At 45.5% G+C, this 13,671-nt stretch overlaps 1 protein-coding gene across 1 annotated transcript in view; it reads right to left on the bottom strand.

Annotated features, from left to right (window-relative positions):
• LOC107124941 (hexokinase-1) overlaps positions 1 to 6,019 on the bottom strand; it is a 64,718-nt gene extending 58,699 nt beyond the window's left edge. The window contains exon 1 of the mRNA XM_015428432.1: positions 5,709 to 6,019. Coding sequence (XP_015283918.1) covers positions 5,709 to 5,771 — 63 coding nt within the window. The 5' untranslated portion in view covers positions 5,772 to 6,019. The remainder of the gene's footprint in view (positions 1 to 5,708) is intronic.
• Positions 6,020 to 13,671: the final 7,652 nt, after the last annotated feature.

Raw genomic sequence — 13,671 nt, 5'->3', positions numbered from 1 at the left:
CGAATGCTCCCCTTCACCCACCCACCCACCCCATATTGTCAATGTCACAAACTTTTTTGTTTCTTCTGCTTTAGGGCACACAGCAAATTCATAATGCCACTGCTGAACGATGGAAATAAAAGGCCATGACAACCCTCACACCTATTCTGCTATTCTGGGGAGGGGCAGATATCCCAAAAGTCTGCAAGCAGTACATAAGGCTTGTGCGTAACGGGGACAGGAGGACTGGGTGGGCTCATGGCTTACTTGGATTAGCATAACCAAAGGAAATGCCCACACTTACCACTAGGGCTGTCAACCTCCAGGTGGTGGCTAAAGATCTCCCAGGACTACAACCGGTCTCCAGCCATCACAGATCAGTTCCCCTGGAGAAAATGGCTACTTCAGAAGGTGGACTCAGTGGCATTATAGCCTGCTGAGGTCCCTCCCCTCCCCAGGCTCCACCCCCAAAATCTCGCTTGAACCAACTATCCAGCCTGAACTGCAAAGAGGCTCTTGGACACAAGGGGAGAAGCAAGATTGCTTGCCCTGAAATGCAGCTCTGACCCACGAAGGACCAATTAATTCGGGGGGGGGGAGGACTGACCTCATGGCTCAGCCCAATCTAGCAAGGACCTAATACATTAATCAGGACGGAGAGGAGATCCTCCCCACTGCCTTTCCCAGAAGGAATGTTGTCCACATGTAGAGCAGAAGTTGATTCATTAAAGGGAGGCAATTGTGGAATGATCCCTTCACAGGTGGCAGAAGGATCTAATAATTCGGTTATTCCTTAGCGGCGCTGTTCACATGCAAAGGTTTTTAAAAAGAATTTCAGCTTTGGGTTATTCCTAAGCCGCACTACTTATACATCCCCATTTAAAAAAAAAAAGTGGGCAGGGAATCATGACAGCAGCCTGACACAGGGGAGGGGGCAGTCCAATGCACATGAGGTGTGAAAGGGGCACCACAGCAAACAGTGGTGGGGAAATGGATTACCCTGTGGAGTCTGGGTAATTCATTTCATTACACTTCATTCCAAGTGTAACATTACTGGGGGTTGGGGGGAACCCTTCCATGCAGAAGCAGCCCAGGAAACTGTTCTGTTTTGCTGGGGGAAGGGCTCTGACATTTGCTGGGGGAAGGGCTCTGACTCCTCCCCTCCCCGCTAACTCAGCATAGTTATCTGCCATTTCCAAGCCCATGGTTAGATTCAAATTTTGGGTCCAGTAGCATCTTTAAGACCAACAAAGGTTTGTTCAAGGCATGAGCTTTCATGTGCCAGCATACATCTTCAGAGTCAACAATCACAAAACATCTGTCACACAGATTTCCCGAATGTCACCATTCCCTAAGTTTAGCCATTTTTACAAGACCTTCCAAAGTCAAATGTCTGATATTGTACAAATCAAAATGAATACAGCCAGTCATATGCAAATGTACTCCACATCACAGGATTTGAAGAAACACCACACATTCTCAAGATCTGGCTTCACGCTGTTTTCTAAATTCTTGTAGCGGCTAATACCATGTTGACATAACTGTAGCGTAAATTTCAATGTGCTACATCTACAAACGCCTAGTGACTCACCCTGAAATGTTTGTGTCTAATCTGGAAGCTCACACTGGTGACCTTGTTAACATCTCAAATTATATTTTCTTTTTAAATCTGAAACATGACTTAGTATTGGGGCAAGATATCTCACAATAACTTTAAAGACAAACAAGGAAGACACATTAATCAGCACTTAACTATGGACATGTGGGTCTGAAGACCTACTCAACCATAAAGGTTACTAGGTGACTTTCAGCCTGCAGTCTCTCTTAGCTCAACCTAACTCTAAAGGCTGTTGTGTGGATAAAGGGGAAAGTCCTCCTAAAACATTGTTAATACAATTAAAACAAATATAACAAGAAAACATATAGACACAATCCATCAGCAACATATCGATTTCCCAAAAATAAAAGCTATACTGTTCTTCAGAAAGAGAAAGCCATTTTTTTTACCCATTCTATAGAATGTTCAAGATTGGGTAGATCAACAGTCCTCACTAACCCAACTGACACACCTGTTCTTTATAAAGACCACTGTACTATTATGGTACAGCCCAAGTCCACCTTTTCCCAAAATTCAGCAGCATATGTGCTATACCAGGAACCACAGAGGAATGGATAGGGATTTTCTGGGAAGAAGTTGATGACTCTTCATCTTCACCACTGCTCAAATTTAACTGCCAATGCTGTAATTGATCCATAGGATGTTTAATATAAAGCAAAATAAATGATGAAGTCTGTAAAGAATGTTGGTTCCCTTAAAATTGTGTTCTGATTCAAAATTTGGTTCAGGCTTCAGTTGAGGCCTGCTTGTGAGCTAAACAGAGTTCAAAACTGCCTTCCTAAAGAACACAGTGACCTTGTGAAGTGTAGATAACACAGCTGTGCTGGGAAGCTTGGTACTGTCTTCCCCAATTAGCTGATTCCTTCCAATAAAACCATGATTTGTAAGGGGGCCGAGCCTAGCTGCAGATTGGCCCTGTGCCTTCCTCCCAGGTCAGACCTGTGCAATCATTGGTCCAACACTTTGGCTATGTGTCATCACAAAGAGACCTTATTGGTGCACAGGCCTACCACCACGAGGGCCTCTTTACCCATAAAGCCATGAGATTCTAGTTTATTCTCAGCTTGATGATGGCTACCCGAAGCCATGCCACGCAGAATTAGCACATGCCACGCAGACATCTTCTTGCTCACTTTTGGCTATCTTGGATATTTACTTGCATGGGCCATTCAGCTCTGGCCTCTGGTGACTCAGCCGTAGAGCCACTTTGGATCACTGGAACCACCATCTGAGAATGGGTAATATCTTGTATTTGGAACCAATGTGTAACAGTTTTAGCTAGCCTTTCAATCTCTAGATTTCTTATTTTACCCTCACAGTCTTTTGTTCTTGTTTAAAGTAAACTTGCACTGTAATAAAAATATTTTCTAATTTACTTTTGTGGTTCTTTGTGCTCACAATTCTCAACCTACATCTAGCACCTTGACTGGCAGACCACCTACCAGAGTAACTGCTCTTTTGTGAGAAACTCCTGTGAGCCAACCTCGCTGGGTGGCTTTTCTGATTCAGACCTAGGAGGATTAGAAGCTTTGCCTTTTGGCTTCTGACTACTGGGTTAGTAAAAAGGGGGGGGGCTGGTGGCAGACTACCAGACTGGTGTGTGAACAGTCACACTCTATGGTTTTGTAATTTTGTGTTGCAGCCCTGTACCAAAAGGCTTTTAGGATGGGCTAGGTGACCTTTTGACAGAGTTAATGACATCAATGTCATCAGGACTCCATGAGGATTGCCCTGACCTGGATATCCCAGGCAAGCCCGATCTCGTCAGATCTCAGAAGCTAAGCAGGGCTGACCCTGGCAAGTAATTAGAAGGGAGACCTCCAAGGGATACCAGGGCTCGGGGTGCAGAGGCAGGCTATGAGGCCATCTCTCTGAAAAATGTCCGAGCCCCCTGATAGGGGTCGCTGAAGTCACTATGAGACTTCCAGGCATGCAAGCATATGCACACATACCAAAAAAAAACCCCACCCCACAAAAAAAAAAAGATTTCATAAGGATTTAACAGAATATTTATGAATCATTGGCCAGTATCAAACAGTAGGCTTCCAAGCCATCTTTACTGCACAGCTTGGGTCCCATTCACACAGAGAGCCACTTCCCCATGTTAATATTGCCACATTTCTGAGGAGTATGTGGGAATATCACAGCCAGGTGGAGTGGGTCAATCACATGGTTCTTTCCCATCCAGTGAGGTGCCAAAAGATCAATGCAATCAGCACTTACACACTTGCTTCCTAACAACTTCTTAAGAAAGCCACACCTCATACTTTGAGAGCCTGAAGCTATGTTTAAAAACAACCCAACAAACCACTCCTTCATGCACTTTATCACACCTCATAGGAAGGGCAAATCAGTGGCTGTACAATGCTGTTTACATATGCATACCACACCCAGGATATATTGCGTGTTCACAAAAAAAAGTATAATGCATGCACCAGCCACTGCAAGAATAAGTCTTGTTTTAATAAGACCTAAATGCCTTTTTTTCTTTTCATCTGCTCATTAGTAGCAGGTCTTTTTAGGCCACAACAACAAAAACCTGAAGTAGTTCAAAGTTTGCTCTTAAAATAAAATTATGCAATAAAATAGCAAAGATTTGTTTGTGCATAGTACATCCCATTTTGAGTGCTTTCCTTTAAACCAATAGTTGTGATATTGTAGAATTTTAAATTTTAAAAAAGGTGACAAAAGAGCAGAAGCAAATTTGGATGATGGCGCAATGTATCCTGAACATGACAAGAAACTACAAAGGTAAAGGGCAGGTTCCCATAGGGTGTAGCAGCACCATGTTCTGGATATTACATGCTTTTACACAATTTCAAGAGGGCCTTCCCACTCAAGCAAACGCTTTCATTAAAAAAAAAAACTCTCAGGAATTTAAACTGTGCAGATCACCATATTCCAAAACAGATTTCACGTGCCATGGAATATGCAAAACCTCAATTATATACAAAAGGTGATTGCAAGTCATGGAATTTATTTTGATTTCGGTTTTCTGTAGCACTTTTTTTTTTTTTGCAAGGAAAGCTATAGTTACTCTCATGGCAAACACATATCACAGGAAGTAAACAACACAAAATAAATTTAAACTGTCCATTCATACAGTTGGACTGCACCAAAGCAATTAATTTAACAGGTTTCCTGCCTGTGATAATCAGTTCTCTCTGCCCCCTAAACAAACTACCAGACACATACTCCTAAACTACAGAAGCCTTTAACAGCACAGAAACATACACATCTACCTTGCTATTCTTGAAACAGTACTATTTCTGCAAAACCTGAGGCTCGGGAAACCATTATGGTAATACCTTGGCCCAGTGCCCCAGGAAAGGCCTAGCCCCATACCTTTCAACATCCCTAGAAACAAAGTATGTGCCCCACAGCTAGGTTTTGTGTCCCTGAAGGTCCTCTTGGGCAATATGCAGTAAAGGTGGAAGTAATGTTACAGTATGTATCACTCCAACTTCCTTATAATATTAACCAAATAATTCACATCTTTCCAAATCCAATTAAGAGGCTTAGCCTTATCAGTTTATTCCAGGCAGCCTTCACCATCCTGCAGCCTCACTGCGATCATTACCAGTACAAGAAAGACACCTGAGTTTATATTTTGTGTCCACCCCCCCCAAAAAAGGACTAAGAACAGCCCCAATAGTTTAACGCGAGTGCACATATAAGTAGGCCTTAAATCCCCAAGTCCATAAATAGATACTGACATTTGCCACAGCCTCTTCCTAGAAGAGAGCAGGCAGGGATAACGTTGGATGGACAATTCCCGCATGGGCCTTGGGAGGGGAAGGGGAGGAAACCATGACTGGGTTTTCTCACCGCCGCGAGAACATCCAAATCCTCTTTCAAGGACACTGCAGCGCGTGTCCTACCTACCTCTTGCAAAGTGTCAATAGCGGCGCTCAGGTTCTGTTATAGATACATACTCTGTGATCAAGGGCATAGGAAATCAAGTGCACCGATTTTAAAAACCCGGTGAATTTTTTAATGCAAAATAATGTTTTTTACATTTTATGCAAAATAACGTTTTTACATTCTCGCTTTTGAGCAGCAAGACTACGTGCAGAGTCTCCGGCATGCAATGAGTCCGCCCGGGTCTTACCTTTTTGACCTGATCATCCTTTAATTCCGTGAAGTAATAGGCCAGCAGCTGAGCGGCTATCATCCTGGCTGGTCAAAGAAACCCTCTCTGCGCGGATTCGCCGGCCAACACAAAGGAGAGGCGAAGAATGCCCAAAGCAGAGGGAGCCCCGTTTGTTCCTTTTCCCTCCCCACCCCTCCTCTCTCTCTCTCGACCTCTTGCGACCACAAGATCCTCAGGAGCCTTTCTTGGCCCCCCAACAAGGCAGAGATGTGGAAAAGATGCTGCCTTTTTCTCCCCCTACCCTCTCCCTCCCCCTCCACGCGATAGTGACAGAGCCTAAAACCTGCCCACTTCCTGCGCCGCGATTGGCTGCTCAAGGAGCGCTCGGCCGCGCTGGGGGAAGACGCGCTCTCCAGGCACCGGCTGATGGACAGCCTCCGCTGCCTCGTCTGGGCAGGAAGAAGAGGAGGAGCGGGTCTGGGTCTGGCCATCCCAGACAGTCAGGCAGGCATCAGCGCACGTCCCCCACGTCGCCACGTATCAGAGAGGCATCCCTACTCCAGAGGGGCGGCCGGCCGGCCGGCTTTGATCAGTGCCCCAGTGGTGGAGGGGGCCGCAGCAGGCCAGGGGCGGGAAGCCTTCTTCGTTTTGCAACAGTGCTTTGCTACTGGCACCGTAACGCACGCACACGCGCGCTGGAGAGAATGTATTTTTAAAAGGATCTGTCCTGTGTTAGAACTTTTAATGAGGCCATCCGCTTGCTGTCTACGTGCCCGGCAACTGTTTGGCAGACAAGGTGCTGAGCAATGTGGGCGTTGTCCCAAGTCGGCGTCATGTGACCCGCTGACGAGCCCTCCGACGATGCCCGGCATCGCTGCCCCATGCTGCGTTGCGCGGGCTGGCTCAGGCGCTGGAGAAGCGGGGGGGGCGCATTTTCCTAGCGTCGGCCTGACTCGTGCTGATTCAGTGCTGGAGACGTGCAGTTTCTTTGACCCAGAGAATCATTCGATGGGTCTCCGCTGTGGTAACTGCTGTGCGTTTACTGCACCAGAAAGACATTGTGCACAATGCAGTCCTACGCACGCCCACTTGGCAGGGAGCGAGGTCAACTGAGTTCAGTGGGACTTAGCAGGGGAAAGTGCCGCCAAGTCGCAGCTGACTTATGGCGACCCTGCGGGGTTTTCAAGGCAAGAGGCGCTCGGAGGTGGTTTTTGCCTTTCCCTGCCTCCAGGTCACGGCCCTGGTACTCCTTGGAGGTCTCCCACCCAAATACTGGCCAGGGCTGACCCTGCTTAGGCTTCGGAGATCTGATTGGACTGGCCTATCCAGATCAGGTCAGTGGGGTTTAGTTCTGGGTAAACAGAATAAGTACGATTGAGCTACATGTTTGTGAATTAAGTAACTTCCACAGTAGCTCCTTTGCATGGAAAGAAATCCAAAACAAAATGCCTCATTTGTTTCCAGGAGCAGCAAGTCTGGGCAGGTTGGCAGCAGGTTTTGCTACTTAATGCCAAAATAGTCGCTGGACCACATTCCTTTGTTCCTTCATACATGAAGGGTGTGTTAGTCCTTGATGGCCTCACCCTGCAATCAGGAAACAGCAGCACACAAAGACCCTACTTCTCAGGGCTCACACAATGCACCCCGCCCCCCATTCCTATGCACATAAAGCTAGATATCAGGGAGAAGCCGCCGGTAAGAGACCTTCTCCAGTCTGTAACTTACTTTGAGTAGGCATCTTTTTTCATGGGGCTCCCTTTTACAATTGCACACAAGGAAGCCAAGACAAATTTTATATACTTGTTTTTTTATTTTATTGTGAATTGCAATATGGTTTTGAGAGAGTGTTGTGTGTATTTTAATTAAATAGTTTTTAAAGTGCTAGGAGACACATAACAAACTTGTAAAGTAAAGAAAGTATTCCCACATAAAATGGAATAAAACTTTCTTTGTCTTTAAAGTACCACAAGACTCCTGTTTATTTCTGCTGCAGCAGATGAACACAGCTTTACTTAAAATATAACTTGTGCTTCAAAGTACACCTTTGGGCACCCATCTCTTTGGTATGTGGAACCAAGACAGGAACATGAAAGACTCTGAGTAGGTAAACAAATATGTGTGAAAAGGTGGCATTTAAAATGTCCTAAATAACTAAAAGCAATCTTTGTTAACTCCACATAATACAGTTGAGACTATCCTGTTTTCAGCTCTTCAGGGGATTTCTTTAAACTATAAAAAGGATGCCCTATGTTAAGATACGCTGTAAGTGTCCAGCTACATGTTTCATTTTCCCCAGGCCCATGCAGTCAGATATGTGCATGATGTTCTGTGCTGGGAACTCAGTTCTCAGATGCATTTGGGCCCCATTTGGATCAGGACCATGGCAGGCAAGGAGAACCGCCCCAGTGTTCACAATGAAAAATAGCTCCTAGGGTTACCAGCAGCAAACCGGTGAGACTGGGGGGGGGGAGGGGTGGAAACATGGAGAGCAATGTCAGGCAATGGTGTAATGTCACTTCCAGAGTAAACCTGGGAGTGATGTCACACTTCTCTAGGCATTACCAGAAACTCTATGGCAAAACCTAGAGGGAATGATATCTCTTCCAGATTTTCCGTGGAGGTGATGTCACAACACCACCCAGCAGCAATTTTTTAACATTGTTTTCTCTTGCTGGCTGCAGGAATTGCATCAATGAGAGCTGGGGGTAGGGAATCCCCTGCCCCCAGCAGGAAATGGTGAAGCCTGCATAGCAGGGGTGCCAGGCCACAGCCGACAATCCCTGGGAGTATTTGGTGGGTGGGGACAAATGCACAACCATCACACCAGGGCCCTGATGTCATGACGCCAGGAGAGGCACTCTAGGATTTGCTAAACGCTAAGAGTTCTTGGTAAATTGTAGAATGTACCCCTATTTCATGACAGCCCTTCCACCACTGTGCACCCCCATCTTCCCTCACTTTCTTCCTGACAGTGTTTCAGGTGCCAGCGGGCAAGGACTGGGTTTGCGTGTGGAACTGCCAGACAGACAAACCAGCAGGAGACTAGGGGGGCAGGGAGAAGGGAAGGGCATCAGCAACAGTGATTCCTAAAAAGGTCTGATGTTACTTTCATCAGCCTGACCTTTCCCCTCCTCCTTCCCACTGTGGAGCCAAGTAGCTATAACACATGGGAGCTGGGGGGAGGCGAGAAAATCCCCTGCTCCATCCAGGGGGACTGGTGGCCTTAGGCTTTGGGGAAACTGTTTGCTCAATGGTGAAATATAGGTGTACCCTTGTCAGTATACATGAAACCCCCCCCCCCCCCAAGGAGGCAAATAGTGTGCTGGGGCCATTTGAATCCTGTACTTCCCAATTTGAATTAGGCCTCATATGACTGGAAACTGAATTCCCACAACAAACTTGCAAGATACAGGCAGACCTGGGGAAGGCCCAGTGAAAATTAACATGCAGTGAAGCCCTTTGCAGAGCTACACTTCGTAGGGTTCACCAGGGCGAAAGACCCATTAAACTAGTTTACACCAAAGCCGTATCTTTCCCACAGGAAATACTTAAAATCTATATTTATCTCAGGAAACCAGCCCCACCTCCCATTTTAATTTCAAAATAACAGTAATTGGCTTGTTGGGAAAAAATGTTCTTTGACTCTATAAAGACTGAATACTTCTTTGCAGTATGAAGTTTCAGAGCAGCAGCTTTACGAAGTTAAGATAGCATTCCTAAGAGTGGGTAAAATTCTTAGACAAAACAGACTGCATGCAATTGCAGGAAACTTACTGATCCGAAGACTTCACGATAGACCTGTGACTGCAATAACTAGCTTTTCTCTTACATTTTCTAGCAGTGGTTAACCTACACTGGATGGCTAGTTTCCTGCATAAGAAAGGGATCTGTGCTTGGGTGGGCATATGGAATTAACAAGATTTCCTGGATAGTAAATGGGTGTGGAAAAATTCATTTCTTTATAGCCACAGTGCATTTATGTGCAGTTCTGTGATCCTGTTACTTTTTTCTTTTTTTGCAGAATATAATTGCTAATTTATTCAGCATAAAGTCCAGTTGTATTCAGTGGCTTATTCTCAGGTAAGCGTACATAGACTCATAGCAATTTAGTTATGATCCTTGTAAACATGTGCCACAATTAACTAAGCTTTACAGTGGAGAGAGAAAAAATTAAGATACCTGGGATTTTGAGATTATCTGGTCTTCAGCTCCCCCCCAAAATTAAACCAGTATCTCTCAGACTGTGGGGACACCTGAAGACAGTTAAATGTTATACGAAGGGACAGGATCTTTCTTCCCTCACCCGGTAAGATCTGGATGAGGTTGAACGTCTCTCAGTAGTCTCCACTGGGCTCTGCATCCTGCTGACCCAGCATCCCAACCTGAATGGGAAAAACAGAACTCAGGAAGACCAGCTGCTCTGTTTCTCCTTTAGGAGTTGACCAAAGCTGCTTTATTGCCTTCTAGCTACAATGGAGTTACATTTAGGGATGGGCACAAACCGGGAAAATGTGATTCGGTTCGTGGTTTGTGACATGCCCCATTTGTGAACCACAAACTGTCACAAATTTTTAGCTGCCTCACAAAGTGGTTCCATTCCTGAGGTTTGTGAGGCAGTAGAATGGCTCCTCAGCTTGCTAGAGACACCAAACCTGCAAGGAATCTCTGGCGGACTCTCCTCTACCTGCCTTCCAAGTTTGGTGAGGATTGGATTTGCGGGGACCAAGTTATGGCCCCCCAAAGAGGTGCCCCAGGGAAAGTGCTTTCTGGGGAAATGACAGGAGGTAAATCCAATCCTCACCAAACTTGGAGGACACATAGAGGAGAGTCAGCTGGAGATCCCCTGCGAGTTTGATGTCTCTAGCTGGCACTGGATCCATCCTATACACTCCTCCTGAACCTGCACCTGTCAAAATGACAGCTGGCAGGTGGCCATTTTGACAGGGGCAGGAGGTTCAGGACTATATAGAATAGATTCTGTGCAAGCTACAGGCATGAAATTTGGAGGGCATGTGTAGGAACATTCAGGGGAGGTCTGCTGCAAGTTTGGTACAACTATATAGAATAGATTCTGTGCAAGCTAGAGGCATGAAACTTGGAGGGCATGTACAGGACCATTCAGGGGAGGTCTGCTGCAAGTTCGGTACCTCTAGCGTGCACAGGATCCATTCTATACATTCCTGAACCTCCTGAACCTGCACCTGTCAAAATGACCGAGATTCAGGAATATATAGAATGGATCCTGTGCAAGCTGAAGACATCAAATTTGCAGGGGACCTCCCTCGATGCTCCTCAAGGATGCTCCTCTACATGCCCTCCAAGTTGTTGCTTTGGAGTCCTGTAAACATTTTGATTGAGTGGAGTCAGTCTCTTTGGGAATGTCTTGGCTCACAAACTGGCACGAACCTCTACCAACAGTTTAAAAGTTTGTTGAAAGTTCATGCAGGTGTAATCTGCCACGAACTTGATCATCACAAGCTTTTGTTTCTGAGCCCATTCACACCCATCCTTAGTTGCATTGGCTCTCCATTCTGCAGCTCCTTGTGTGTAGGTTGCATGCAACTATACATGACAATCTCCACTGCTGTGGAACAGATAACTGGGATGTTGAGGTTAATGTAATAATGACCTATGTTTGAGAAAATGGGAGGGGGACATGTAGCATTCTGCTGCTGCAATGTCACTTTCAGTGTGACCCCGGAAGTGGTGTCATTATGTTGGTGGGTTCTAAGACTACCCCAAAACTTGTCACACCAGTGCAATGACATCACTTCCAGGGTCTCTCCAGAAGTGACATAAGGGCTTCAGAAGGTATTTACATGTCCCCACCTCTACCACCTCCCGCCAGTTGTCAGTGTTTGGCTGACAACCCTAAATAATTGAACACCAGTAATTTATCTCAGCTATATGCTTATTAAGAGGCATCATAGCCCTGCCAGGTAGATGGCAAAAGGGAAAGAACAAGATGTCATGCTGATCCCAAACTGTTGCCCGCTGCTAATTCTATTGCTATGTACCTTCCTGTCCTTTGGACCCAAACTTCCGTGCAACAGGAAAGAATGAGGACCCCATTCAGAGATAAACTCAGAGCTAGCAGGCCTGGGGTGCCTCTGACATCACTGGATGAGGACCTCCTTCATGGAGAAAATTCAGGTCCTCCAGCAGCCCCCTTGTTTAAATTCAGGACTAAATACAATAGACAGTCTAGACATGAAATTAAGGCCTCATATTTTCAAGGACCTCAAAATCTTCAAAAAGAAAAAAAATGCTATGCAAAAACACCGCCAAAGTGTCCCCCATAGTAAAAAAAAAATTATATAAGCATAATACGTGTATAGGATAAATACTTAGTAGTTAGGTGGTGTTTTCACTGGTTTTGAACAAATAATTCTTTTAGCTGCCTACAAAGTTGCAAACTGTAAAAGATAAAAAATTGCATTTTAAACATTGTTTTGGACCAATTCACACTGTACCCCTGTGTGTAGCAGACACAGTAATGAAGGGTTGCCATTTGTTGTGACTAGGGCCTCCTTCACAAACCTAAATTTGGCCCTGCTGGAGCAGAATGATGCCCTTGAATATATTTGCAATTAAAAAAAATCCTTGGATTATCAGATGGAATTTCAGTTTATTTAAAGAAATGGTGTACTATCTTGCCTTATTTTCTCATTTTTATTAACGAAAAAGCACTGAAATTCTAAAAATGAGAAGCAGTATCCTCTCTCCCTTCCCCCAAGCAGAGTATATTCAGAAGGGAGTTCCAAGATCTCGAGAACACTGCGTGGACTACCAGGTCTCCATGCCTCCTGCACGTTGACACACAAGCCGTTAAGTGGCTGACAAAGGACTCCCAATTTTGAGCTCATAGGTCTTACTAAATATGGTAATACACTGCTGACTTAAATATAGCTTGAAGAGTGACAGTGATATCTTGCTTTCAATATCTTGCTAAGCATAAAGCAAAATTCTAGCATCTACAACGGGGCTTCCTTTTGCATTAGTTGAATTACCCATGTATTAAACGTTTGCAACATATTTTGATATTACTAAGGAAGGAACGGAAAATTGCATATCCCATCTCCATTCTTTTTCTGTCTCTCACTACAAGCCAACTTCCTCTCACAGCCACACTGATAACCAAGCGAACATTACGAGGCAAAGTGAATTGAATGGACTATTATGTATCATTAAGGTCACAGAGTCTTTCCCACAGGCCTACTGCTGCAGGTTGTCAGTGGAGCTCTAGCCATAGTCATCTGAAGCAATAACGAGGCAGCATGCGCATCTGAATCCCAAGCGGCAAATGGCCAATGTGAACTGAGTGGAATATCTTTCCGAGAACTAAGGGACTCTTTTGGTGAAATCAAAGAAACTGTTGTAAGTATCTCTTGAAAATCTATGTTAAAGAGCCTTTGTGCGAGTGGAGCATGCAGCCGGCGACAGCCCCTCTCCCTCCCTTCTGAAAGATTTAAAGGGCCCTCCAGCTGATCGGCAGGCCATGTGCTCCCCACGGATCACCTGAAACCCTTTAAATCTGGTCAGTGGGAGGGAGAGGGTTGGGCTTGGGGGCATCCCCACCCACCCCCACAGTGCCCTCCAGATCCCCCTGCTGGAACGAGAGAATATGGTAACCCTATTTCCATGCCCCATCTGGAGGTAGGCAATACTATCCAGTTCTCCTGCACTGAAGTCTCTAGAATTTACCTTATTCTTCTCACATCTTTTCTACTACTAAACTAGGATTAGGCTTAAATCTTTTAGCCCTTTCAATCCTGAAATAAGGGGAATCCCTTTTCTACCATGAGAATGGGTCAAAGTCACTTCCGGTTTATGAAGCAGCGATGGTGGACACTCTCCCCGGGCTGTGGGAGAGTGATCCGCACACCAGCGGCCTGGAGGGGTGCCACCTCAAGTGCCACCCCCACGGAGCCTTTGCGATAGGCTCCAGACCAGGGGGCTTTTGAGGGGTGGCCTCTTCGAT

The sequence above is a fragment of the Gekko japonicus genome, unplaced genomic scaffold (assembly GCF_001447785.1).
Source record: "Gekko japonicus isolate JY-2015 unplaced genomic scaffold, Gekko_japonicus_V1.1 scaffold672, whole genome shotgun sequence".
NCBI classification, from domain to species: domain Eukaryota; kingdom Metazoa; phylum Chordata; class Lepidosauria; order Squamata; family Gekkonidae; genus Gekko; species Gekko japonicus.
This window is presented reverse-complemented; position numbering and strand designations above follow the sequence as displayed.